This window comes from Dothidotthia symphoricarpi (genome assembly GCF_010015815.1).
Source record: "Dothidotthia symphoricarpi CBS 119687 unplaced genomic scaffold P153scaffold_5, whole genome shotgun sequence".
Lineage (NCBI taxonomy): Eukaryota > Fungi > Ascomycota > Dothideomycetes > Pleosporales > Dothidotthiaceae > Dothidotthia > Dothidotthia symphoricarpi.
Window position 1 is genome coordinate 1,158,845 of NW_022985012.1, and position 26,951 is coordinate 1,185,795.

The 26,951-nt window shown below is 50.7% G+C and overlaps 11 protein-coding genes across 11 annotated transcripts; 6 read left to right on the forward strand and 5 right to left on the reverse strand.

Moving 5' to 3' along the window:
- Nucleotides 1–1,378: 1,378 nt before the first annotated feature.
- On the forward strand, nucleotides 1,379–2,047 carry P153DRAFT_383162 (uncharacterized protein; the record flags this gene model as incomplete). The annotated part of the gene is made up of 1 exon (XM_033670207.1): nucleotides 1,379–2,047. One exon carries the CDS (start codon nucleotides 1,379–1,381, stop codon nucleotides 2,045–2,047), a length of 669 nt encoding a protein of 222 aa, XP_033526660.1.
- A 216-nt stretch (nucleotides 2,048–2,263) lies between these two features.
- Nucleotides 2,264–5,255, reverse strand: P153DRAFT_311105 (ENTH domain-containing protein). The gene is made up of 5 exons (XM_033664791.1): nucleotides 4,960–5,255; nucleotides 4,629–4,869; nucleotides 4,265–4,455; nucleotides 4,100–4,211; nucleotides 2,264–4,052 (listed from the first exon to the last, which is right to left on the reverse strand). The coding sequence occupies exons 1-5, from the start codon at nucleotides 5,005–5,007 to the stop codon at nucleotides 2,719–2,721; spliced, it is 1,926 nt and encodes a 641-aa protein (XP_033526661.1). The 5' UTR covers nucleotides 5,008–5,255; the 3' UTR covers nucleotides 2,264–2,718.
- Nucleotides 5,256–5,385: 130 nt separating this feature from the next.
- Nucleotides 5,386–6,013, forward strand: P153DRAFT_285064 (CS-domain-containing protein; the record flags this gene model as incomplete). Its single annotated transcript, XM_033663364.1, has 2 exons — nucleotides 5,386–5,610; nucleotides 5,666–6,013. 2 exons carry the CDS (start codon nucleotides 5,386–5,388, stop codon nucleotides 6,011–6,013), a joined length of 573 nt encoding a protein of 190 aa, XP_033526662.1.
- Nucleotides 6,012–6,723, forward strand: P153DRAFT_187943 (uncharacterized protein). Its single transcript, XM_033662418.1, has one exon. It carries the CDS (start codon nucleotides 6,149–6,151, stop codon nucleotides 6,503–6,505), a length of 357 nt encoding a protein of 118 aa, XP_033526663.1. The 5' UTR covers nucleotides 6,012–6,148; the 3' UTR covers nucleotides 6,506–6,723.
- A 741-nt stretch (nucleotides 6,724–7,464) lies between these two features.
- Nucleotides 7,465–8,663, forward strand: P153DRAFT_394435 (uncharacterized protein; the record flags this gene model as incomplete). Its single annotated transcript, XM_033671308.1, has 3 exons — nucleotides 7,465–7,989; nucleotides 8,050–8,344; nucleotides 8,391–8,663. The coding sequence occupies 3 exons, from the start codon at nucleotides 7,465–7,467 to the stop codon at nucleotides 8,546–8,548; spliced, it is 978 nt and encodes a 325-aa protein (XP_033526664.1). The 3' UTR covers nucleotides 8,549–8,663.
- Nucleotides 8,664–11,471: 2,808 nt separating this feature from the next.
- On the reverse strand, nucleotides 11,472–12,928 carry P153DRAFT_364703 (concanavalin A-like lectin/glucanase). The gene is made up of 3 exons (XM_033667661.1): nucleotides 12,442–12,928; nucleotides 12,073–12,288; nucleotides 11,472–12,010 (listed from the first exon to the last, which is right to left on the reverse strand). Exons 1-3 carry the CDS (start codon nucleotides 12,605–12,607, stop codon nucleotides 11,664–11,666), a joined length of 729 nt encoding a protein of 242 aa, XP_033526665.1. The 5' UTR covers nucleotides 12,608–12,928; the 3' UTR covers nucleotides 11,472–11,663.
- Nucleotides 12,929–14,095: 1,167 nt separating this feature from the next.
- Nucleotides 14,096–16,461, forward strand: P153DRAFT_187953 (cytochrome P450). Its single transcript, XM_033662419.1, has 3 exons — nucleotides 14,096–14,443; nucleotides 14,508–15,549; nucleotides 15,606–16,461. The coding sequence occupies exons 1-3, from the start codon at nucleotides 14,320–14,322 to the stop codon at nucleotides 16,276–16,278; spliced, it is 1,839 nt and encodes a 612-aa protein (XP_033526666.1). The 5' UTR covers nucleotides 14,096–14,319; the 3' UTR covers nucleotides 16,279–16,461.
- Nucleotides 16,462–16,928: 467 nt separating this feature from the next.
- P153DRAFT_188110 (uncharacterized protein) lies at nucleotides 16,929–17,591 on the forward strand. Its single transcript, XM_033662420.1, has 2 exons — nucleotides 16,929–17,318; nucleotides 17,378–17,591. The coding sequence occupies exons 1-2, from the start codon at nucleotides 17,020–17,022 to the stop codon at nucleotides 17,385–17,387; spliced, it is 309 nt and encodes a 102-aa protein (XP_033526667.1). The 5' UTR covers nucleotides 16,929–17,019; the 3' UTR covers nucleotides 17,388–17,591.
- Nucleotides 17,238–19,719, reverse strand: P153DRAFT_429444 (restriction of telomere capping protein 5). The gene is made up of 3 exons (XM_033672773.1): nucleotides 19,599–19,719; nucleotides 17,378–19,534; nucleotides 17,238–17,318 (listed from the first exon to the last, which is right to left on the reverse strand). Exons 1-2 carry the CDS (start codon nucleotides 19,639–19,641, stop codon nucleotides 17,709–17,711), a joined length of 1,869 nt encoding a protein of 622 aa, XP_033526668.1. The 5' UTR covers nucleotides 19,642–19,719; the 3' UTR covers nucleotides 17,238–17,318; nucleotides 17,378–17,708.
- Nucleotides 19,720–21,866: 2,147 nt separating this feature from the next.
- Nucleotides 21,867–24,515, reverse strand: P153DRAFT_285072 (uncharacterized protein; the record flags this gene model as incomplete). The annotated part of the gene is made up of 2 exons (XM_033663366.1): nucleotides 21,867–23,962; nucleotides 24,047–24,515. 2 exons carry the CDS (start codon nucleotides 24,513–24,515, stop codon nucleotides 21,867–21,869), a joined length of 2,565 nt encoding a protein of 854 aa, XP_033526669.1.
- Nucleotides 24,516–25,506: 991 nt separating this feature from the next.
- P153DRAFT_394441 (uncharacterized protein) lies at nucleotides 25,507–26,402 on the reverse strand. Its single transcript, XM_033671309.1, has one exon. It carries the CDS (start codon nucleotides 26,318–26,320, stop codon nucleotides 25,604–25,606), a length of 717 nt encoding a protein of 238 aa, XP_033526670.1. The 5' UTR covers nucleotides 26,321–26,402; the 3' UTR covers nucleotides 25,507–25,603.
- Nucleotides 26,403–26,951: the final 549 nt, after the last annotated feature.

Sequence of the window (26,951 nt, forward strand, 5' to 3'; positions counted from 1 at the left end):
CTCTAGTTTGAGATTGGACAACAAGAAACTGTTATTTGGCCATCCGCCCTCTTCTGTGTTGAATTCATAAACAGCGTCCAGCGGGAAGGAAGACGCGTTGTACTCTTGTCTCTTACGCTTGCAGGTGCTCATTTCTCATACTCTCCTACACAGCTATCGACAGGCACATCGTTGCATTCGCGAAACGAGCAAACGCGCTCGTTATTTCGATTTTATCGATAGCTTCCAGACATCGACTCCCGTCTCTCTCTCAAATTCTCCATCTATCGGCGTAAATCAAGAGGGTGACTGCTACGACCCTGTTACCGTGCTTTGAAATCAAAGACGATAGTGAGACATGGTAAATACAATCCTCCAAGAAGAGAAGGACGCGCCAGGAAATTATGTCGATACTTTCCTAGAGATTTTCTCGCAAAGTGTAGGCCCAAGTTGGATGTCGCGTACGCGCCCACAAGCAGTACACATAGCCTCCACACGAATGAATCCCTGAAACCGTCGCCAACAGAGCAACAAGTCGGTCGAAAAAGCTCTCACCGGGACGAATCGGCGATATCACGAGGGATCTTGGAAACAAATGTGTCTAATTGTGGACACGTCGTCCGCTTCTGCTTTGACTCACCGGGCGAAGAACTTTGCTTGACGTATTGATTTTGATTCAGGCAAGGGACATCCTCAGAGTCCCATGATTGAGCATCATCGTCATTCGCTTCCTACAACCGGCGTTGCAAGCAACTCATTCTCTCGGAATGACAAGGTATGGTACTCAAATATCGCAACGAGAAGGGCGCAATACAACAGGCAACACTCCCAACACTCTTTTCCGCGGGTCAAGTACCTTTTCAATATACTCAAAGGCGTTACCCACCGCCCTCGGGGTCACGTTTCGGCCCCCGAAACGCCCCGCCTATTCGCTGCCTTGCCGTGGCAACGAGACGTTCAGCTAGCATGAGCCCTTCATCATGCACACCGACGGGCCGTCACGAGCAGGAACGTCACTGACACCAGGGGAAACTCGTGCGCCTCAATACCTCGTCAGGCAACCAACATGTTCATGCGGTGAGATGGTTCACGCGCGGTACACATCGCGACCAATGAGCGTGCAGCCCCACAACCTCAGCCACACTTGGGAGTTCATGCGGCGAGGCGAAGCTAGAAGAACGGTCATGAATCGATATGATGTGATGGGGTTTGGATTCTAGGCAAGTGAGACAAGTCCAGGTTTGCGCGTAGGCTATGTCTGCTGCTGTTTGCTGCGAGGTATAAGTACTTGATGATATCTGCTCGTTACTGTTACACATCACCACCATTTCAAACAACTATCTCATCCCAACTTTTCGCACATATCAACTCGAGCACGGTCTACGCAAACAACTCCACAATGCCCTACGTCCACTACAGGCACACGCGGTCCCGCTCCCGCTCCAACGAGCGCACTCCCATCCACACTTCCAACCACACCCCCACCCACATTGCCCGCCCACTCGTCCGCCACTCCTCCAAACACAACCTCTCCTCCGACTCCGACGACGGCTACGACGACTACCCCTACGCGCCCAACCACAAGCCCTCAAAGCCATCCCGTGCCCTAACCCTCCGCAACGAACCCTCCCAGCTAGAACGCTACAACATCTGGTCCGACCGCTCCAAGCCCGCCGACGAGCGCCACGAAAACGACTACCAAGCATCTCTCCACCACCACCACGACCGCATTCGGGATATCGACGACGTTGATGACGAAGAGGAACGTGCCTTCCGCCTCAAAGTCCAGGCTAGCTTCTCACACACTCGTCCCCCGTCGCCGCCTCGCACTGCGCATGCCTGGCCCGGCGCCTTGTTCCGCCGACGAGAGAAGTACGTCGATGAAGCGTTTGAGGCGCGCGAGCGAACTAAGTCCCCGCCTCGGCGTCGAGTGTCGTTCTGGGATGATAAGAAGGTGGATGTAGGCAAGGAGGAAGATGACGAGGAGGAGAAGTGGTTCAGGTACAGGCGCGTGAAGAGGACGCGGACGCAGGAGTGGAGGCCGCTTAGCGGGTGGAGGAGGGGATGAGGTCGGACGATGATTTGGAGTTTCTGGCGCTACGGAGTTGACTGGTTTTGTTGTGCTTTGTCGTTGTGTTGAGGATCGGGCGCGCACTGGCTGGGGTTTACATGTTGGGTTTGCTTTGAACGGAGTTTCGACGTCCCTGTTTGAGTGAGAGATGGCAATTTGCACGATACCCGACGCAGGAGGATGCCTGTCTAGTAGTAATACATGAATACCACGGTCGCAATATAATTCTACAAGCACGATTTCTGAAGTGAACCCATGCCATGTCAACGTAGCAATACTTCATTACGCGCCAGCTAAAACTAATATAGACTGGCTGCCATCCAATCCAAACTCATCCAGACCACACGCAGACAATCTCAAAGGGATTTCTTGTTACCAATACTTGCACACAAGGAGACCTAAGCCTGTCCGCTCACAATGCCTGCTCTTGATACCGTTCCCCAATCCTACCACCTACCTTCCATGCCCCAAACCAGCGACTATCTGTATTATCCATGCAAGCGCGCCGATCAGCAACGTGTGGAAAAAGACGTCGAAACAAAGCGATATAACGCGAAAAGATTTCGTAAAAAAACACGGGTCCGCGAGCGACGAAGTGTGCTGCCAACTCACGACCAAGGTGCATTCCCCCAAACAACAACACCGTCTTCACTCCGTGTCCCCAGCCGCTAGCCCAGGAAGTTCTGAGTCTGTTGCTGCTGTCCTGGTCGTGGGAACACGCTCGTTGTGGGCACCTGATCAAGGCTCATGCCACCCATCGTCCCCTGACCTGTACTTTGCCAACCCTGGCCAGTTTGCTGATTCACAAATGCGCTTTGGCGGAATGGGTTCGTACTCCCCGTGGCGTTTACTGTGAGACCGCCTTGTGCGAATGGTGAATTCTGGGGGGATGGTTGTCTTGCAAATGGGTTTGTGCCAGTAGGCATGGGTTGTAGCGGCTGCGATGGTTGTTGTTCAGGTATTGGCGCAAAGGGCGACGACTGAATAGTGGGCATGGCGTATGGTGATGAGCTAACTGGCGGCTGACCTTGTTGCTGGAAGCCCGTGCTGTGCTTCGCGAAAGGATTCGTGGCTGAGCGGTTCAGCGAACTTGCGCCTGTGGGGTTATTGAGGAGCCCTGGTTCGACTGCACCAGTCATGTTTGGCAGCACTGATTGACGGAACGGATTAGTAGAAGTTTGCTGCGATTGTAGTGGCTCTGCGATAGTGGGAAGCTGCATTTGCTGCTGCTGTGAAAAATCCGGAACGCCGTTTTGAGGTATGGACCCCAGAGTGTTCTGCGGACTGAATGTTTGCGGAGTGTAGCCACCAAATCCAGCGCCTGTGAATTGAGGCTGCAGTTGTGGCATCTGCGCCTGCGGTTGTACCTGGGGTTGCATTTGGGGTTGCATTTGGGGTTGCATCTGCTGTTGCATTTGGAACGGATTCGTGGCTTGTGTGTTTTGTGACATAAGAGGTTGTTGCTGCTGTGCAAAACCTATGTTCGCTGTTTGTTGCGGCACTTGAAAGCCATGCTGCTGAAAGTCTGGTTGTGGAAATCCTGTCTGTTGCGGATACTGTTGTATCGGTGCCTGGGTAGACATGGTTTGCTGATTATCTTCAATCGACGCGAACAAGTCGATCAATGGCGCATTCTGGTTCACGATGGGCTTTGGAGCTGCTGCCGAAGGTTGACTTGTAAACGCATTTGTTGATGTCGCGGGCTTCGGATCCTGATTCTTTGAATTTCCATTCGTAATCTTCCCGCCGTTCTTCTTGGCCTCCTTCTCGGCTATGTATTGTCGTCGATTGGTTTCAAAGTCTTTGTCATTCAGGTACTCTTCCAGGGAGGCTGCCAGACTCGTTGGTGCATGTTTGATCTTGGGAATTTCAAGTCTCGTCGAGTGCTCATGTGACCTCGCCAAGCTGAGATACTGCACGACTGCTTCGGTTTGTTTCACAAAGATGCGATATATGGCAAGGGAACGCGTTGCATCCGGTTTCGATAGTTCGAAGTAATGCTCTGCGCCGTTAGCATGGCGTACAGGTATGCAGCGCCGAACATCTCACCTAAAATGTTGATGGTGCCCTCGTTCATGACGTGGAAGAGCACCAACAAATCCATAGTGAGCAATCGGAAAGAAGTCATTGTTATTTCGTTCTCCGGCTCGTCATCAAATGGCTACTCGTGTCAGATTTGCCTTCAGTCCTCGTGTGCGCGCGTAACTATCATACCTGGCATTTGAGCAAGTATCTTATCTGCTCTTGTACGCTCTCTGCCTCCCGGAGCAACCCCTTGTCAACGCTCAGTCGCTTGAGCCGACCCTCGCCGCCGCGCACGTAGTCCACTCTTGTTGAGCCATATTCGATTGCGCGCCGTAACAGATATTCCGAGTATGTCCGTATGTTATGGCCTTGTGTCTGAACTGTTTGCGCGCGTCGTCAGCAATATCTTCTAAGCTTGTGAGCCATTACGGTCTTTGAACGTTCCACTAGCTACATGATATCCGAATTAGGAGAGCATCTCGCCAGATGTCCACACGCGGCGCAACTAGCACATCTCCCCCTTAACACGCCGAATGGGGCTGGATCTACGTACCCTCAGTAAACGAATTGATGGCCAATTTCCTGTGCGGGTTCTGTGCCAGATATTTGAGCGTGACTTCAGGCTCGCCTTCTCTTATCATAAGATGTACGATGATCAAGCTCTTGAACACAACGGTCCATGTGGAGTCGCGCAGGCGGTTCGTCAGAGCTCGAAAGATCTCGCCAACACCCGCTTCGCCGGCGTGTGTCGCGACCAAGATGTGTTCGACATATTTTGATTTCGGGGCAGCAAGCTGTACGGGTAGTCAAGTTAGCGCATTGTATCCAACGATTGACATTGCCGGTGAAGCATGTCGTAGAGGACTGGGGAGGCGGAGGCATACCTTGACCTTGGTGCCACCCTTCACGCTCTTTTCGAAGGAGCTCGCCATGGGTCCTGGGAGGTGTTGTGGTTGGGCGACGGGTTGCCCGGTTGGGCCGCTTGCGATGGGTGCTGTTCCAGAGGCCGGATTCGCGGGTGGTGACTGCGACGGTCGCGTCTATGGGAGCATTACGGCGGGCGGGAAGAATGGAGGGCGTGTCTATCAATACGTGAAGCTGGCAGTCTGGTGGCCGAGAGAGGAGAGTTGCTGATTACCTAGTACGGGCCGGAGTGGAGCGCTGGAGATGAATGCACGTCTCGCATGCTGGCGGTGGTGATCTAGCTTGATCCACGTCATGCGCGAAGCTTGAGCGAGCTCAGGGTCCACCCCTCTAAACAAAATCTACGACACGGAAGGAAGCTTGCCAACAACACACAAACAGTCACCATGCCCGACTCACCCCCACCCGAGGAGCGCAAGAAGCTCGACGCTGAGGCCAAGGCCAAGGAGGATGCCGAACAGGCTGCGCTGCCCTACAAATGGGAGCAGACCATTAAAGATGTCGACATTACCATCATCATTGATGCGAAGTACAAAGGAAAGGACTTGGACGTCAAGATCGGCAGGAACGCGCTCAAGGTGGCCATCAAGGGCCAGGAGCCTTTCATAGATGTACGTTTCATTCTCCCTCACATGAAACAAACCCCTCTAACGCATGCTTCTACAGGGCGAGCTGCCCCATGCCATCCGCGTCGACGACTCTACCTGGACCCTCACATCCACATCCGCCGGCAAAGAGATCGCAGTCCACCTCGACAAAGTAAACCAGATGGAGTGGTGGCCCCATGTCATCACCTCCGCCCCCAAAGTCGACACCAGCAAGATCCAGCCTGAAAACAGCAAATTGGGTGACCTAGACGGCGAGACGCGTGGCATGGTCGAGAAAATGATGTTCGATCAACGCCAGAAGGAGCAGGGCAAGCCCACGAGCGACGAGCAGAAGAAACTGGACATTCTTGAGCAGTTCAAGCAGCAACATCCAGAGATGGACTTTTCAAAAGCCCAGATGGGTTGAACGACGGTCAGAAGGAAGGGGATGAGTCTGCGGGGATGACTGATAACGAGATATGAGAACCATGAGAAATGATACCAGACGTATGAGAACCATGGAAAACGAAGTAAGGCGTGGACTTGGGAGTACTGGCTGCCCATGTGTCCGTGCTTACTAGATCATGAAGTAAAGGACATACTGGCAGCGGTGCGGATGAGAGAGAACTGCGTTTGCAGACGATCAAACTCTTTTACCTTGATACAATCAAACTATCTCGACCAAGTTTGTGCGTCTTCAATTTGTCAATGGTCAAATATTGAGATGCCCGTCATAACCTCCAATACAAATAGCAAAACCAGTTCTGTTCCCAGGAATGCTATGTTTGAGCTCATAGAAACTCTGCACAAAGAGAACAGGTTGCCACATGCTGATATGAAGGAGATCTACTTGGGACATGCTATGACAAGGAGCTTGGGAGTGAAACAGGCAGAATGTAGGGTGTGCACAACCGTGTAGTCAATGTAGACGGAATCGCCCATGACGCGTCTGCGACTCCGTCATGGACAACAATGAATACTTCATTGGGAGCCAGCGCAAACGAAGTAAACGGCACTTCTCTGGCGAACTACGTCAGTCCGTCAACCCAGCTGCACAGCAACAACGCATGTCAATCCAAGGATGAACGCCCGCAAGCTTGTACCAAGGAATATACCAGTATGCTGAAGTGGACACCGCTACGACCTCGGGTTGCAGGATCAGCTGGACTTCTGGAACAACGTGGTCAATACCCAGATCGAGGCTTGACTACTTGTCGAACTTACGCGCCTCCGATTTCTTATACCTAACGATCTGTTCTATGGAGGGTTGAAGTATGTTTTCTCTCATCTCCACAAACGAATATGAGCAGCTAACAATCGTAATCTTTAGATACCTCTCGTTCGCCTGATCGCGGCTGGTGAAGACACACCTGACAGCATCGCTATGTTTCTCGGGCCCTCATGGAAAATCAGCGCCGCCGCACTACACAAAAGATGGCGACTCGAAGCCCTTGCGCTCCCAGTCTTGCAACCCGATCATCCGAATTTTGAGGAGAGAATGCAGTTGTACAAGAACCTGCCAAGGTGGACACTGAGGGAGCTGGGTACGAGCGAGTAGGCCTGGTTGGAGGCGTATGGAAAAGAAACGCCGAAAATATCCAGAGAGACCGTGAAAGGTTCGTAGAATCGATGGTCATCTACATGGGAAAGAGCTCCTCGGCTGGGGAACAGGCTTACTCATGCGTTTTCCGACCCAAAAGGCAAGAGCTTCCTTGTATGCTCTGACCTGCAACTTTCTCTTCCACGATTACATTGTCAACGCCCCACGCGACAGTGTGCCACCCTGCCGTTTTTACCCACCCTCGTCTACCATCGCTTCATATTCCATCGCTTTCAAACTGTACCGTAGCTACACCATCACTTCGCAAAGATATCAATATGGCGAAGAGCCGGAGAAAGAACACATGTCGAGGCGGAGAAAAAGCTAGGGAAACGCAGCGAGACGAAGAGCAATATGAGTCTGCAGTGGAATTCCAACCTCAACATGAGCCTCAGGTCAACCCTCACAAAAAACAGCGACTAAGCGAATCTGGCGGTGGAGGAGCATCCATCTCAGATGATACGAGCAATACCCTCCGAAAAGTAGACAGCGAGGTTCTGGTGCCGGAAGTCCTTGGGCCCCTGTCCAATTTGGCCTTCATACAGATACCGTGGCCATACGACGCGGACAAGGCACCGTGGACTATCTCTGAATTTTGGTACCGCTCGGCAATCTTCAAATCGTGTCTGAAAGGTTCTGACGACTTCCGAGCATTATGCGAGCAATGGGTACCTGTACTGAAAAGCATATGCGAGCAAGCCACAGCAACCGCTAAACAAGAGCAACAAACGATGACAAAGGACCTCGAGTTTCTCAAGACCGCAATTGCAACGACAGATAGTCTAGAAGACGTGGTGTGGCCGGTTTATGACAATGGAAGACCGCTCTCACGCCGAGAGGTCCAGGAGCTCATGGTGGACTAGGAAATCGCCCTCGAGCGGAGCTACACGGGGTCAGCGGTCCAGGATTGCTCGCCGGTGTCGCAATTACTCAACTTGCTGAGGACTCAAACCTCGAACGATGTTGAGAAGCAGAGGGCGCAGTTGGAAAGCGACATGGACATCGTTCAAGGGCGTCTGACGAATCTTATGACTCTGTGTAGGATGATTGTGGCGAACCGACGCTACGGAGTTGCTATCATCAATCGAACAAAACACATCATCACTCATATCGATAACGCGATAGGCGACCAGCTTAGGGAGGCATGCAAATTGCACGGTTAGTACTGCCCCAGACCCTATACCGTCCTCTCTAATCATCGCAGCTCGGGTGGATCGTAGATCTTTGCCGGCACTCTCCGGTCGTACTTTCGAGGAACTGCAGGCGGAGTACGACGAGCTGCAGTGGCGGATGAGCCTATTGAGAGAGGTAATGGAAGAGGATATCACTAAGGAAGTGACGGCAGAAGTTTCGTCGCCATGATAGCTGGAGTGTTCTTATCTACAAAGCTGACTGTCCTCAAAACATCATCGTTTGTTGTTTGGCAAGTTTGAAGTACTCTCAAGTCATCCACCCTCATGTATCAGCTACGTAAGGGAGTTGTAGAGCAGGTGTATACAACGACTTCCCATGATGATGACCACCATCGTGCCCCACAACTACTAATACCTCCTATCACACCGCGGTCTTTATTCTTGACTTTTACTGTCTGACATGTCAAGACGTTATACTATGTCTCGACAAGTCCACACCATGTTTCCGAAGCACCCCGCTCTCTATTTTCCAGCTCCAACTTACGTCAAGCTGTCACCCTCCTGTAGCGGCATTGTACACCATGTAGTATGCGCATCACATGGTGTTGACATAGTGTAGCTGGTGGAGTATGGAGAATTTGAATTGTACTGAGGTTTCGGGGGCATAGGTGAGAAGGTCTTGACTTTGGAATGAACGCTGTGGTGAGGAAGCTTCATCTCGAAGTAAATGCACTGCTCATAATAGAAAAAAGTGGTTAGACTAACAACAGCGTATAGTCTTGCGTAGTGTGGGTTTCAGTAGTAATTTCCAAAGACGCAAAGCAGCAGCGTCGCTATCCAAGAACGCGTTCATAACATACAACAAACCCCATTCACATACCACGAAACTCCACAAATATCGACCAAACTAGTTGACTTGGTCACAAGACACCTTCTTATCTCGTCACGCCAGTCGCGTGTTCACGTGCCCATCACTCGCTACCAAGCTATTTGAACCCTTGAAACACCCACGAACGCCTTCTCCTCACCATCCATCCACTACTCGCAATTACAAACAACCATTGCATCGCCTCGACATCCCTGTCTTCCCAAAACTAAAAATACCTCTCCGTTTCGCCTACAACGTCACCGAAATGCCATCCGCCGATTCCAAAGCAAACATCACCAATGTCAATGCGGCAGCCAAGGACGCTGGACTTCACCACTTCAAGAACTTTCTCGAATCGTATGGATTACGGATTTGGAATGATGATGATGTGCAGGAGGGAAAGGCTATCTTGAGGGGTATGGGGTATGGCGTTTAGAAGAGTGGCGTGGTCTTGGGTGTGAATGTGGGATTAGGATGGAGCGATCTCGGCTGGAGCAAGGTAGAAGACGTACACGGCAGTCCTCGGAGATACGTCGAGGACCGATTGACGAGATGAACTTTTGTACGGAGCTCAACCTCCGAGTGCATCAAATCGACAAACATACAAATACGCTGAGGCCTGGAAAGCAGTGGAATTTCGATGGGATTAACAGAGGATACTGTATATGAGTATCACCAATGAAACTCTCGTGGGCTGTGGATGAGTCACGCCAATGTCACTGCGAAACTACTGGGTAAAAAGCTGAAGAAGAGACATCTCCCAAAGTATTATGTGGCGGCTTAATCAACCTCGGTCTTATGACTGTTTCGCCGTCCGCCGATTCCATCGCCAGTGTCAACGCGGCAGCCAAGGACGCTGGGCTTGCACTAGAGTACCTCGTCGGTGTATTTAACAATGGGTTGGGTAAAAGTAATTTCTGAATAAGAGTAGATTTGCTGTTTGACTCTGTGTCTAGCTGAATCTACCCTGAATTATGAGTAGTCTACACTTATACTAAGATGTTTGTCTACTTTATCACTCTCGAGTTACTACTATATAGAAAATCGTGAGGTAAAGAAAAAGGTAAAACAAGTATTCATGCTGATTGTACAAGCAGATCGACATAACACGGTAAGAACCTAGTATAGTAATTCAGTCTAGAAGCTAATACCCAGCCCCTCTACACACAGTAAAGATAAGCAAGGATACACAGTAACGGTAACAGAGAGTCGATCAGCCGTCTTTTAACGACTAGCTGCTGAATGTACCAATGCGGACGCGTGTTCGAGAGTTCAGGCGGCCATTGATCGAAGTTTGGTTCGGCTTTGGGTCGTGAACCGTGATTGAGTCGGGAAAATTCTTCGATCGACCAGTAGCGTATGTATGATAAGACCTTGAAATAATGATTCTTAAATACCCACTTTGATTCTAAGTACATTGAGACAATAAGTAGTGTTGTAGATAAGTTCAAATAGCTCCTTTAGAGTTCAAAGTCGCTCGTTGTAGACTGTGCGCTACTGCTAAATCGCAAATTTCTAACTATGCACCCAAGCCAGGCGGGGGGTGGTACTACTCAGGCGGATCAGGATTGGGCGAATGCACGTGTCGATGGATATGACGTCGTGTTTGGCATAGCCACACGCCACGTACATATAACACGTACTTCCTGCTGTCACTCTCGAGTCCAAAGTGTTCTCCTTACGTTGCACCTGACTTCTCTCTACTTCCGCACTTCATCCACAAACCACAGCAACTCTGATCAAATCGTCATCAATGGCCGCTCAAGTCCCTAACAACAACCCATCATCTTCTTCACAAGACAGCTCGTCAACCTCAAATCCACGAAGCAAAGCTGTAGAAGACGCCTTAGCTTGGGCTGCTGCGCACAAAAACGACCCACCGCATCGCAAAAAGATCGAGCGAACGCCTGGAGATGGGCGTAAGAACCATGGAGGACCGATCCGGATTACCGCGGAAGACGGCGTCTTAACTGAATATGGCAAGAAGGTGGAGCAGGAGCGACTGGCTAAGTTGGCTGCCACCAACGAGAACGGGGGAGAGAAGCAAGCAGAGTCTTGCTCCTGAACAGCCTGTTGTGAGTGAGAGCTGCGTGGCTGACCCCATCACCGGCGATGTTATTTACGTATGTAGCTACTGTCATGGTATACTTCACAATCTTACTCAACAATAATTTGGTCATACCCAAAGCTGGAAAGCAGGACATAACATGTGGCTCTTTCGAGGGGGCGTAATTGCAGTGGAACAATGGAAACGGCTAGAATTCAAGTTGTGAAGGTGGATATCGGAAGCAGTTCATACACGTTAATTCAGCTTTTGTTTCAGCTATCAAGTAGCATCCTCGAGACTACCTCGGAGGAGAATGAGTGAGCTACCTGTCAAAACCTTTTTACGCATGGATATATATACGTGTGAAGTCCAAAACACACACTGGCAACTCGAACGAGCTGCCTAGCGGGCGAACTATCATGCCATCATTCAAGGTCCTGTGTACTTGATATCCACTTCATTATCGCCAACGATAGTTCCAGTGGCCAAGGTGGTGCCAGTGTCCACCAAGTCGAGCGTGGTACCCCCTGTGAGGTAATATTGGTATCCGCCGGAGTCAGCAGCGGAGCAGTCAGTGAAGATAACTTCCCCAAAATCGGCGAGGGTAGTTCCTGGTGCTCGCTCTATCACCCACTCAGCGTCGATACCCGTTGCATCAGAATCCTCGTCCGGAGAGTAGAACACGGGCGTGTTATATGACTTATTGGTGTTTCTGTTGACGAAGGCGGCCTCCGCGGCAGTACCACTCTGGATGACTGTGACTGTGATGGACACAACTATGTCGTATCGTCAGCTACTATTCGAAAATGTTGGCCTGTAGAATGATCATAGTACTCACCGTCGCCCGCGCTAGCTGTGAAGTCGCTGGCGGATATAAAATTGACGGTATCTGGATACCATTCATAGAACGCCGTATAAGTGACAGTTCCATCTGACCCCTTAATAGCATCGAACCCAGCTTGAATGACCCTGTTCGTGTTGATTCCATCGATCCCGATCCAATACGAGACTTGTGTGCTCGAAGCCGCATCGCTAAGATCGGGCATCTTGGGAGCTATATCATCCGAGTTAGCCAAGAACGAAAATATGCGTGCGGTCCTTTGGATCGAATGAAACATTCATCGTAGCAGGTACGAGATGTGGCGATAGTAATGGTATAGCAGAAAGAGATGATGATTCATGTAGGGAATGTCAGGACAAGTCTTACATCCATACACGAAGGCGAATGCGACGTCCGTCCCAGCAGTGATGTAGGCTCCCGCCTGACCGTCGGAATCTTTACGCTTGCCCAGAGTGACGTTACGAGAGCCTAGCGGCGATGCTGAAGCAGTCACCGCAAGGAGAATTGAGCTAAGAATCTTGGTGAAATGCATGATGGCAGCAGTGCCACGGTTCGTGGTTGATGTTCGAGGGAGGGACGTATCGAGCAGCCGGGATGCAACACCAGCAACATCTCTGGATGTTTATACCTCAACTAGACCGGTCAGGCCTGGATAGTCTGGTGGATGGTCTGATGGATGACTGTATCAACAACATTGTGGCGCAGTCGTTCGCGGGGCGTTGATCGAGCCACGCCTCCTAGACGATGGAAAATCTTAGGCGTGTGTTGAAAGTCTCCAACCATGACCGATAGAAAATCGACTCAAGACGAAACAGGGTTGTTTGAGCAGTTCTGACAGAACCCAAAATAGAGCTAGAGACTAGGTTTCACGAGCTATATTTAACGTGTTACAGCATATCCTAGTTTTGGGGGCTGACCAGGCGTCCACCATTCTTAATTTTACTGTCTTTACTCGCCCAAATGCAAGTCTAGTAAGAATTACAGTTTGACAGTCTGATCTACAAGATAGAGGATTCGAAGGGTTCATGTTCAGGGGATGCGGTCTTTGCTAAGCAATGACGTTGCGGTCGCGGGATCAAGCGAGGCGCTAGGAATACGTTCCGGTCTTCTCATGTCGGCTCTCCTCACTCAGCTCTCCTCACTCAGCGCATGCCAATCTGGTACGACGGAGGTCGGTGAGTCGGAGTGAGTAATCCGTTATCTGATGTACCGTGATGTGCGTGCCGCTACCCAGGCAGATCCTGGAATACCCATTGGTCACTCGAAACACTCAGTTTCAACGACGATCGCCTGCAGTATCAAACACTGACCACGACTTGACATCGCATCCACACACCAGATCCTGTAGTCGCATTATCTAGAATCAGGGATCCCATGAGCAGGGAGCGTCCCTTGGGGCCGTAACAGTATCAGCTCCTAGCCACTTTTAGTTCTACGGCTCGATGTTGTTTCACGAAATACTGTCAGAGACACAAATAGATCACCGGCGTACGTAGGATCGCGCTCTCTTGATTTCACCAATCTCACTAATGAGTGTTAGAAATTGATGCAGCAAGAAAGTCGATTTGCTTGGTACCAGTTCGTACACTTCTTGGCGAGAACCATTCGCCAAACATGCCTACAGACTGACTATGATGTGTACGTTTGTGAAGCGAATGGTCACTCTCGGGAGAACCGTGATTTCGAAGATTACTCATTCTGGAGCAGAGCAGGCCTATTGTCTATGAAGCTTGGCCTGCACTACATCGTCGATGTGACACATGGTGACCTGATAGGCAATGCCCGTTTGGCCTGATCTTCGACTCTTGCTGATGAGTGAGCAGACTGTGAGCGGACTTCGGACGAGGGGTATACAATTTAAAGCCTGACACGCAGACGCAGTCTTCAGCTGAGTAAACTCAAAGTAGAGCATGGCCGCAGCGATCAAGCAAGACCCACATCCAAACGAATCGTAGTAACTCGCATGTGTTTCCAAAAACAGAAGCTGTGATCCACTCTACCCGTTGTGATACTCAGTAGCCTGCGGGGCGCACGGATCGGCATTCGAAACTTCTCTCCCTGCGCAGGAGTCTTGAGACAAGAACGGTCACAATTTATCGCTGCCTTATCTCTTATATGTGTATGTGATGCCCTTGAAACCCTGTTCAGAAAAGGCCGTTCATATCCCATACTCATACAACCATCCAGGTCTTGTATCTGGGCAGTGAACCAAATTGAGGTCCTCTCGACCTACATACTGCCATCATGGCATTTCCTACATTAATTCTTGGGGTCGTCTTATTCGGTGCATATGCACTATACAAGTACTTGAATACATCTCGTTGTAACAAGATTCCAACTGGTTTGAAGGAACTACCTGGTCCAAAAGGTATGTGACCACATTTCAACGTACCTGGTATATCCTGAGAATACAACTGACTTGAGATCGTCAGGTTATCCTTTCTTGGGTTCAGCGCTTGAAGTTCCCGAGAAGAACGGCTTCATCAAGTTCGCAGATTGGGGCAAAGAATACGGCCCTATCTACCAGGTCAACTTGGCCGGATCCAATCACGTCTGGATATCTTCAGACCATATCGCTAGGGACTTGTTGTCCAAGAGGGCAGCCATCTACTCCGATCGACCACATATCCCTGCCCTGATTGACGACAACCGCTCGAGCGCACAATACCTTCCTCTGCTGAGCAGAAATGATGGTTGGACCCGTCAAAGAAAGTTCGCAAGCGTAATCATGCGCGAATCGGAGAAGGTCCAATTCCATCACTATCCTGAAATGGAGGCAAAACGAATGCTAGTCGAGCTACTGGACGACCCGGATCGATACAATCAAGTCCTGGAGTCTTTTATATCTCGTGTTACCTGTCGTCTGGCTTGGGGTCATAGCGAAGCCAGTGATGAACTCAAACAGCGTGCGCGCGAACTCCTTATCGGCGTCTCTCCTACTGGGTCTCTGGCCAATAAGCTACCATTTCTGATGGCTCTTCCTGACTGGCTCTCCCCAGCAAAAGCATGGGAGCGGAGGCGCGCTAAGACTGAACGAACGTTCTTTCAGACCATGCAGGCTCAGGTCGAGAAGGATATCCAAGGGAAAGAAGCACCTCTTTCGTGGATGAAAATCTTTCTGGAAAATCGCAGCAAATGGGGCTTCAACTCCGACCTCGAGGGTGCATACGCGGTTGGGATGCATGGTATTGCAGGTGCTCTCACAATCGCTGCTCCAATGCAGACCTTCTGTCTAGCGATGACACACTATCCACAATACCTGCCAATGTTACATGAAGAGCTGGATCGCGTCTGTGGAGACCGTTTACCTGTTCAAGGAGACCGTCCGAACCTACCTTTTCTTCGGGCCATCATTCGCGAATGTATGCGCTGGCGTCCACCTGTCCCGACGGGTATCCCCCATTACCTGTCGCAGGACGATGAATACAATGGCTACCACATTCCCAAGGGTAGCACCATCCACCCTCTCGAATGGTAAGTTGTCCCAACTCGAAGACACTGTGCTCAATTGGCTAATGAGGAGTTCACAGGGCAATCGCGCGTGATCCTGATATGTTCCCTGATCCCGAGACCTTCAATCCCCTCCGGTGGATCAAACCGGAGTACCCATCTTATCGAGAACCTCTTACTCAGTATCCCACCATCATCAACTCGACACAATTTGGCTACGGCCGGAGACTATGTCAAGGCCAGTCGGTAGCGGACGAAGACTTGCTTGTCGGAATTGGATCCATCGCGTGGTTATTCAACATCAATCGATCATCAGAGAGCACAAACACATCATCCTTGCAATTGCCAAACGGAATTGGCATGAATGAGAAGGCTTCCATTTCCAGCGAAGAGCTCAATGCAGGCATTGGAACACAAGAACCAACAATGGAGCACACCATTCTCTCCAAATACATCTACCCCGGATCTCGTACAGAACTCAAGAAGCAGAAGCCGGCGCAACCCGTCTACAAGCCCCTAGAATGGGGCGATGTTTCCCAGAAACCTGCCGACGCTTCTCTAGACATGACAATCCTGCTCATCGCAAAGCCAGTTCCATTCACGTTCCAGCTCAAACCCCGTGATGCGGAACGGGCTACCAAGATCCGGAATCTGTTCGGTGAGGGCGTCGAGCGCGGCGACTACAAGGATAGCCGCGAGTACTGGGGCCCAAACCAAGGGCGGAATAAACCGCTTGGTTGGGGCAAGGTATGAGATATGCACAGCATGCTGACTGCTGACTGCTGCTGATCGGCGACCCTGCAGCAGGGCTTAGCTGCCGTACACCAGTGGGGACCCGGAGACGCAGCCCCGGGCGTTGATCAGGTGCCAGGGTTTTACCCTTCCTTCGTTCTTACATGCATGGCCAAGGCGTTGATTGCTACCCTTTTGATTATTGTTGAGCCTCCATGAGTAGATCTCGTCGCGTTTCGTTCGTTCATTTTGTGGCTTGATTAGGCATTTCGTTACTCGTCTGGATTTTCATACCCACCTAGAAGTTTAGTTTTAAATCACATACTTTCCCACAATGCAGTTTGGACCCAGACAAGTGACCTAATCACAACCATGTGCTGAGAAGCTATGATTAACATCTGTACTCGAACGTTATCTCCAATCGACCGATGTGATGAGTTTGTTAAGCGGTTGACACTCCAAGGTACTGTTCTGGGTAGCACCGACAGTTCAGCCTCTCAAATATGTGCAGCGATAGGTGGTGCCAATAGTGTGCCACTGCGTTAGGAGTGGCAGTCGCCTCATGCCCGCCAGCGCGGTATGACACAACAGAGTGAAAGGTATTTCCACGTGGTCCATTGCAATCCAACACATGTCCGTGCACATCTCCGCAAGCGCCGAACCTCCGACATGAACTTCCCGTCCATCGGACAATCCATCGATCAGCATCACCAGGCCGCCAAACCCCACCACGCTCAGTTTCCGAACCGCCAAACCGCCAAAATGCTGCCCCGCGCACTCCTCGCTCCCTTGCGCCAAACCCTCCTCGCCCGCCCCGCGCTCCCCACCCGCTGCCTGCACACCCACACCCACACCACCGCGCGATCCACACCCCAACGACCCAGCATAACGAGTCTCGTCGCGCGATTCAATGGCTTGCGGGTACAACCACTATTGCAGACGCGCGGGATGAAGGTGCGCAGCTCGGTGAAGAAACTGTGCGATGGGTGTAAGAGCGTGAGGAGGAAGAAGGGCCGATATGTGTATATCATCTGCAGCAAGAATCCGAAGCATAAGCAGAGGTGAGTTTGGGCTTTGGTGGTTTGGGTTGAGAGTGGGGGTTGAGCTAATTCGGGGTTAGGCAAGGATGAGCGTGAGAAGTGATGGATGTTGAGAAGATTGCTGAGTCGTGAGATGGTGGATGAGGGTTTGAATCGAAGAGGAGGATTTGTATCATATGTATACACACCGAAAGGCATCGAAGGCGTTTGGGCACAGTCAAGTTGTAGGAAGATCACCGCTACAACGTCACATACCCAGCATTTGCAAGAATGGGGAACAACACAACTCGAGTTCATATTCATATCCATTGGCATTACTTCGTGACCTACTTTGTCTTGAGACTCCGAATTATCTCTGCCCCAGAGGCCGGCCTATGTGCCTTCCCAGTTTTCTCCTTTGTTCGCAAATCATCAAGTCATACTCCCACCACTCCGGCCCGCTCCGACAAGCCCCGCCATTTCCAACAGCTGTCTATCCGCCTCCATATCTCCGGTTCCAAGATTGATCCTTCGCCTTGCCTCTGCCTCGCGCTCCTGCCATGCCCACTCCTTCCTCTGAGCCTCAGCGATCTCATCACCGCCACATCCCCACACCTCCAGTCTCTCGATCTCAAAACGATCCTGCCAATCCTTGCCCTTTCGACACGGTAGTTTGCTTGGATGGAAGGATCCGCCTCCTTCAGCAAGGTGCGTGAAGATACCAAACTCAAGCGCGTCATCGAGGTGCAACGACACTGGTCCAGGACGGAAAAGAGAGTGTGATTGCATGTGAGCCGATTGGTGTGGAACCGGGGTGCCGAAGCCCAGACCCGCCGGATGAGTGGGCGACTTGTTGAAGTAGACGTAGTCGTGGCTGAAGTCTGAGGCGGAGAAGACATCGTGGGTAGGTGACAATTGGAACAGTTTCGCCGTCGAGTCACCGAAACAGGTTTTACCATGGTGTTTCCACTGTGTGGGTATGTATGCACCGTAAGTGAGCGTCTGGTTCTCGGCGGTCTCAGATATGCTGTCTGGGAAGCGTTTGGGAGGGATCATATCCTGAAGAGCGCGTTCACGGGTACTCGATGGTGTCGACGGAAGGAGACGACCTGAGACTAGCAGGATGGTGGGAGCCCGCCAATTGAAGCACTGCTTTTCGAAAGATCCCATGCTGAAGCCGTGTGTATTGCCGCTGTATAAGGGGCGCAGACGTCGGAACAGATTGCTGCCTTTGATGAAGAAAGACAGCTGGCTAAGAAGTGTTAGGCTGAGGATGTCGCCCGGGTTGCGCAGAATTGGCTCTGGGTCTGCTACAGGTTTTGGTGGAGGTATGACAGGAAGCGCTTCTGCTGTGGGAGATGTCGTGCTGGACTTGCGTCGTTTGGAGAGATCAAAGTCCTTCGCAAAGAGGAAGTGTTCGAACAGCGGGTTTAGGCCGTCAAACACATAGGGTAGAGAAGCGGATATGACGGTGTTGAAAGTACGATACGTGACGCCTGGGTGCTTTTCAATGCCGAATGAAGAAACGATCACATTGGCAACCTCTCTCAACTCCTCAACGCGATCATCGGACATCTCTGGGGCCAGTGTAGAAATACTCTGCTGCGCATCTATCGGCGCAATCAGAAGTAGTAATTCAACCAGCTTGAGAAGATTATCCGTTGGGATCATCGAGTGCTGAATATGTGACTGTTCGCCGTGCCTGAAAGTCTCGAGAGCATCCATAGACTCGAGTGCTGCCAGCACCAGTTCGTCGTCCTCTTCTTCCTGGCCATCTTCCTCATCCCCTCCTGGCGCATCGATCGCAAAACCAAGATTACTGCTCGATCCCTTCGTCCCTCCAGACTTTGATATATCGTTCTCTGTCTCTTCCAAGCTCGGCCTTATGCCATTGTCGTATATGGCCATGCTCCTGTAAAGCTCCCTGAGCCAGAGTTCACGTCCCCTCTTCTTGACAACTGCTCCGTATCTCTCGGTAAGGATAGTCACAACCTTGAGAAGTGCCTCATGTGTAAGGATAGCCGGTGCTTGACTGGCAAATGGGAATGCGCCCAGGTAGCTAGCCATCTGAAAGACGACTGAACCCACGCCCAGCGCATCTGGAAGCTCGAGAAAACGGCATAGTGTAGCTTCGCTCCAGTATCGCACCCCGGATTCAGTGTCGGCAAGCGAGCGGAACACAGAATTGAAGCAGTAGAGTTCGAGGGGGGAGAAGCTCTTTTGCGCAAAGCGTTGGGCGATGGTGTAGCTAAGCTGCTCTGGCGGGTGTCAGTACAGAGAAGTCTGTTTGCGCTGCAATGAAGAGAGGCGAGACGTGCGCACCGAGAGTCAAGTGTGGATCGGCATGGGAAGTTCCCTGACCCATTCTGGCAATAATAGCTTAGACAATCTTGCGTGACTCGGTTTGGGCGCTGTCGCGTTGTTGGTGATGCGGGCGGCGATGACGGCATGCTGATCGATCTATCGATACGCCGTCGAAAATCACCCCATCGCGGTATCGATCGTGCCTCTCGGTCACTGTGAAAGCGGGAAGTAGGCTATATTCTTTGTGGCTTCTACAAGCCGCAAAACTACACAATTGAAAGTTTTTTAATGTGCACGCAAGGCGTATACTGCTCTAAATCCTTCCGCTGCACCCTGGTTCCTGGTATTTCGAGAGCGTGCATCATCATTACCATCGTCACTTACTATATCTGTTTTTTGTATGTGTTAAGAAGAGTCAATTGTGTTTCCCATAAAGAGACTAATGACCAAATCTTTCGCTCAGAGGGACTTGACAAGATTGGAATATCTACATACGATTTTATTTTTCTCGCCAGCTACAGTCTGCCCAGCAGAATTTCGATGTATAAGCTTAAGACTCCTGGCGTGCAGTTACAACCAACCAATATCGCATCCAAAAAGTTAGGTCCGTCTTGTGAGAGAGCTTCCTCAAACATTGCCTGCACAACGGATCAAGTTCCGCGCTCCCGGGTTGGCGGATCATGTTCTAGTTGATAGAGCAATGCTTGTTTAGCGTTCAGCCGCCTTTCACTTGGTTCCTCGCCCCAATTTCTGGCTATATTCTTTCAGGAACCTACCTGACGCTTAGTGTGATCTAGTCTCTCTCGATGTTGAGTAAAGTAGACATACCACAATGGAGGGGGGGGCACTGCCTCGTTTTGATTTGTTATGTCCACTTTGCAGTGCATGCGAAGATCACTGTCTAAGTATCTCAAATACAGCGCCGCATATAGGACTTAAGCAGATGAACGACTCGCCTCGTCCGTCAAAGTGTTGTTTTTCTCGTGCTTCTAAAAGCGGTATCGAACAGCCCGGGAGTGACCAATGTGAAGGTAAGATTGGGGGAAGGCACGTTAGTATGCACCTACAGAACCGCAGAATTCTTTCAGGGGTGGCAAGATGCCTTGTTTTATTTACTCTAGAGAGACTGTTGTCCATTATTCTCCATCTAGTCGCCAAACGTCCCTCCCCAGCAGGAAGCCAAAGTGTCTGATTAGTTGCCATCGAATCTCCCCTTGCCTACCACCTGCGTTGCTGGGTTGTAATATCGATAGGAAGTTCTTAAGATTGTTAGGGCACATTCTCTTAGCTCATATGGCGGTGTCTGCTCGTGTGCCTGTTTTTGGCTTTCACTGATCCACGTAGTCTCCACATGCCCCACACCCCGTTTTCACACAACACCTTCTTTCACCACTGCCCTCGCTTTCGTCCTTCTTCCTCTTACCCACGAAATAACCTCCCGATTCTTACTACCTACCTTCCATATATTCTCCAAAACTCTACTCTCTACCATCAATCCAAGTGACTTGGAAAAGTCGCTTGGCGGGATTGGGCTGGGAGAAAAGCAAGCAACCTACCTATTAAGTTAGACGAGGGTTGCAAGTTCGAACCCCCAACTCGTGATAAAACCGCGCTGGCTAAATACAACAGCTTGGGTTTTCAACAACCATGGCACATCTACGGCTGAAAACTACGCCCAAGGCAGGTCCGTTGTTCTTTTTGCCACTTTTTTTGCATTGACAGCGTGAGAAGTCGACAGCATAGTCTGGATAGCTATAAACCGCGCTGTCATAAGCCAGATAGCATTGGTATAGTTGTATCATGCATTTAGGTAGGACAAAAAGAGTCTTTTGGCCTCAACTCGCAAGGCAGATAACACATGCATAAGCTAGAACGGGATTAGGCGATCGCAAAAGTAAACGACGATATCAGCAGACAGTCTACTGGATAGAAGAAAGCTGGCGTCCAAGTAACGCGGCGGGCTTGGATGCTCTAGTTCAGGTCGTACTGAGCGTGAGAACTGTTCAAGGGCCTCTTCAAGATAGTTGACGTTGAAACCGTAGATAGATGGAATGCGGGGGCATAACACTCGGTAAGGCCATAGATCAAACTCCTCTGGACATGTAACAGACTTTTGTTCCTGATTTCACAGTGTTCACATGGCGGATTTCTTGGGTTGTACAGGCTGATACACGTAGGACGCAAAAGTCAAACACCTGAATGCGCAAGATGGGCCTATTTGTAACTATGAAGAATACCATCTTCTGGTCATCTCGCGCGACGCTCAACTATGAGAATAGTTCAGCCCTATGTTCCATGTCCACCCCGATCTCCACGACTACCACGACTACCACGGCCGCCACGACTGCCACGTCCACCACGAGCGCGAACTTTACCAAGTCTATAAATTCTGCGGTGCGATGAAGACTCACCACGACCTCCTTCCGGTTGTGTTCCTTCAAGCCAGCTCTGCACGTCCCCACCAGATCCTCTTCCATGCCCAGCGTGATGATTCGGGAGTATATAGCGACCTTGATACCCCGCAACACCAGGTTGACCGCTTGATTGATGTTCACCACGACCGAAAGTTGGGAATTCAAAGTAATCTAGATGCCTGACATTCCTAGAATCACCGCCTGCTTCATGTTCACCACGACCAGCCGGAGCAGGATGAGGCTCTGCGCCATATCCTTGAGGATTGGGGAGCGGGTTGACGGATGAGTCCCGATTATGAGCCTGTCTGGAACTCGGGCCTGGGGTTGGCTGATTCAAAATCGAATAGTATGAAAAGGTGATTGGTTGCGGACAGAGAATATCTGGGGTCACAGCAGGTTGTGGTGCTGCATGTGGTATCTCCGGTCGCAAATCCACAGCACCTGGATATGGACTAAGCGGAACAACAGGAGCGCCATATTTGACCAAAGCTGCTTGCAGACGTGGGAGTATCGGTGCAAGCTCACGTCTCTTTTCGCAAACCATGGCAGCAAGGTCGTCGCTGTCAAAACTGTCAGACAATTCGCTGTTTGGGCGATTTGATTGCGACTTTTGAGCCCAATCTTTGACGGTCAGGAGGATACGATGCACAGTGTCCTTGAAGTGTCGGTGGCACACATCTTGCCACAGTCGAGGAGGTCGATCCAGCCATTTCAGCATTGCATGGCGTACAGTGAGCTCGCGGATCTTCTCGTTGTATCTGTCCCACGGCCCTCTCGTCATCTCAGATCTACTGCGACCAGAAAATCCTCTTCCTGGCTCATTGAACCAAGGTTGTTCGCAGAATATCATTGCTTGGATCGAGATCAGTACCTGGAGCAACGTACTTTCTTCAGGTCTCCAAGGCTCTCCGTGCCAAGTTCCCAAGATAGACAGACATACTGTTCCGTCCACGTATAAGTTTGGGTTGATTTCTGCTGTACCACCTCCTGTTCCCTTGAAATGAACCGACGGTGGACTCTTCGGATAGTCCTGTGGGCAGAAGATATCGAACTCGAAGATACCGTTTTCGTAAGGTGTGTCGTGAGGACCAATAATGACGGCCTTCATAACATCAGGTCTATCTGTAGCGTATCTGACGAAAATTCCGCGTGGCAGACTTGTCCTCAATGTCTTAATTTCGAAGATCAAGCGTTTGAAGCGTCCATGCATAGATGTCGTCAGTTTCGTTGCTTCGAAATTGAATGCGTGTGTTGCCAAAATCAGTTCATTGGCTACTTCGGTAATCGGACTGACAACCAGTGGAGTTTTGGTGTGGCCAAAAGAGCTCGCGTTACCACTAGCAAGAAGGGTTTGTGAAAGGCCCGAGATCCGACGACAAAGCATAAGTAAATTCTGACCGTCCCCAGTTTGGAAGTCACCTTCGTCGTTTTCGGCTGCCTGGAGTATCAAAGAAGATTGCTGGCTGAAGTTGCAGATACTGTCTGCAAGAGACTGTGTAGTCTCATCGCAGACTGTTGAACTGCCAACGAAGGTGGATACAAGAAGGCTGGACTTATCCAATCGTAGCGGCTGTTCGTCGAAGACGGTGCGTTTGGCTGTTCCGTGATGCGTGCCGATTGTGTAGAGAAAGCCCAAGAGTGTGTGATACAAATCCTTCCGCTTAGTGGCATCCTCTAGGGACTCGTTTCGCAAGAGCTCGGTGCAGAAGTTGAGGACTTTGCTTTCCAAAAGCATGACGTTGACTACTTCGGACGGAGAACAGTCAAAGGCAGATCCTTCATTGAGCGAGGGCAACAAGCCCTTGAGCAAACCTAGTAGGAAGCTGTTAAAGGCGTCCTGAGTCTGTCGCGTGTTCTGTGCGTTGCGAACACTATCTGGTATGGAAAAGCTGGGCCGCTTACGACCGATCCCGAGCGACCCGTCTGGCTCAAACGAACGAGACTCATTGTCAGCATCGTGATCAGGACCTAATTCGAAGCCACAGCCCATTCCCCCTGGCATATAGCTCGAAGACATAGCATCTCCACCATGTCCTGAATTAGCCAACTTACGGTACTTGCCTTTGCTGTAGTTATAGCCTTCGTGCGCCGCCTTCGATCTTGACGTCTCTTCCAACTTGGCTGCGTTGAAGTTTTCATCGAAACCGCAAAGTAGAACGAAGATCAGGAACAATCGCCCGCCATCGCAACACCAAGATACTTTTTTTCCGCGGAAAGTGATCGATGATAGTCTTGTCGATGGGTTTGCGATGCACCCTACACAGCATAGAGTTGAGCAACCACTGCAAGTCCAAGAAGACGATAGTTTAGCCATTCCAGTTCGCCACCTGTGAAACAGATGGCTAATATTTGTCGGAGATTGAAAGGAACGCCCGCCACACTTAGAGCACGATCTCGCCCTCAGATGAGATATAAAACCGGCCAGTGTATCAAACGACACTGTTGATGGAGTGCCTTGATTAAGGATTGTGCGATCTGGAGCCGCCTGGTCTGGATTTGAGAACGACACTTTTGAGTTCATTGGTTTAACACGTGATGCAGATGGGTTCGTATGCGTCTCATTCGAGAGCGGCATCTGTGAGGATTGTCCAGATTTGGGATTTAGTGTGGACGATTGCAACCGTTCTGCTTGTGATTTACTCAAGCCACTATTTTGCATGTGCATAGCAAACTGGGGATCGGGATCGAAACCAGGTTGTTGAGAAGAAGAGGATACGCGAAGGTGTGGTTTTTCTCCCCTCAACGTAGCCATCACTTGAAGCATCCGTTGCTGGTTTTCATCATCATCGCTGCCGAGGATCGTTGGATTCATGCTGATCTGGGCCCTCGTATGTGTGCGTGTGTTTGCTGTTTCGTTGGCTCGCTGGGAGACTCGTCTGTGGAGAGCTGCGTAGAGAGTGTACAGTATCTAAGAAGATGAAGATAAGCCCCTCTTCGACCGTGTAAGGCTGTTCTGAGTGGCTGTACCTTCGCTTCAATGCGTGGCGTAGATCTTCCCGCGTGCTGGTGCAGGGCTGAGCTTCACTGCGTGTTTTGAAACGGACAGCTGGCTAAGTGTAAGAGGAGGATAGGCGTATTGCTGGCTAATAGTTCAAAGAATGTGTGAGCGAAATAAAATGAGTAGCTGGAACGTTGGCGTTGGAAGCGATAAATGCTGGTTAAGTTGGAAGTCGAGGAGTACGACAGGTACGAGAGTCTAGCACGATCACTCAATAAGGTTCGAGACTGAGACTGCTGTATTGGAGAGGCTCACAGTAGAAGGAAGGAGGGAGGAAGCCTGGGTTGCTGATTGCAGAGCGTGTCTGCATCATCGCACCTGGCTATCTACACAGGCGTTTGGTCGCCTCAGTTCTGATCGATGCTAACCGTATAGTATGATAAAATATTCTACCATAATCATGGATCACATAGCACGGTTACATGGACATCGAGAACAGTCTAGTCGACAAGATTCAACCCCAGAAGCCAATTTATTGCATCGACGAACCGAACCTCCAAATCGAAGAGTGTCTATCGAAAGCTCACGCCCCACACGCAAAGAAGGAAGATGGCGAAAAAGAGAGCAGGCACAAGGACCCCACCTTCCAAACCATCGCAGCACCCTGACTTCTACTTCGCAATGACGTCGAAGTCACCCGTCTCTTTCCGCATCACTGCCGCCTCACCTCCTACGACTTCGGCAACCGCAACCACAACAGCTTCCTTCTCACCCGCATCCTCCACAACAACTCGAACAACATCTTCATCCTCATCTTGGACCCCATAAACCACCTTATGCACCCACCCCCTTTTCCTCACCGCTCCACACACAACTGCTTCCGGCTCCGGCACACCATACAAAACTTGTTGCAGAAGCCCGACCCGCCTGCCGACTCCGCGTTCAGACTCTTCCCGACCACTCCGTACCATCTCATACGTCGTACCAACCTGCGGTTGCAAAAACCGCGGCAGCCGATCGATCCACGAATCTGCCTGTTCCTTCACAGTAGGCGTCGCTTCAACTCCCATCCCGCCCGCAGTACTACCCCTCTCGACCCGCGAACCGAAGATTGCCATCCCTCCCGGCATCGACAGCCCGCTTGTAAGCAGCGGTCGCATCGCCCCCGGATCGAACGCGCTGAACGTGCTCATCCACATCTCGGGCTGGAAGTCTGTCTCGTCGCTGTTATCGGGGGGTGAGTCGTCTTGGCAGAGGCTATCCAGGTGTAGTGTTGGCTCCCAGGTTGGCGTGCGGGATTTCGCTGCTCCGACGTCGACGACGAAGGGTTTGGTTATGGCGAGGAGGGGGCGCGCGCGGAGACGCAGATGGGTGAGTGTTCGGAACATTGTGGTGGTTGAAGGTTGGAGTTGATTCTCGGGCTTTTGATTTGGATAAGAGAATTGGAATCTGCGTTGTGAGAACAAAGTGTAGATATGAAAGGCAAGTCAGGAGAAGGACGAGAAAAAGAAGATATATATACCCATCCATCCACCCTCCACTAGGAAGAGATTTCACTACCCCCCTTGCTTTCCATGGTACGCGCAAGGCGACAGTGACAGGCTTTTCACTGATCTGCCCTTCTCTTCGTTACTTGGATTCATTGTGACTGTACGGTATCTGTCTGGTTGGTCTGTTCGACTCACTCACTCTTTTTCGACCCACCATCTACCAGCGAGTGAAAACCCACTCAATGTAATGTTAGCTCAGCAGCTTGGCGCCGAACCATGGGTGGGTTGTGAGGGTACATGGAAAATACACCATTGTTGGGTTAGCGTACCAGCGTCTCGTGTACCAGTGTACCGTCGAGCAAAGAAAAAGTACCAGCAAAACATCATAACCATAATCTTGGGTACGATGACAACACGAAAACGCAGCGTAGATGAACAATATACTATGTATTAGATCGCGACTAGAAATTACAGACTTATATGTACGGATGAACGAAAAGATACAAAACATTACTGCGATATGCGATGT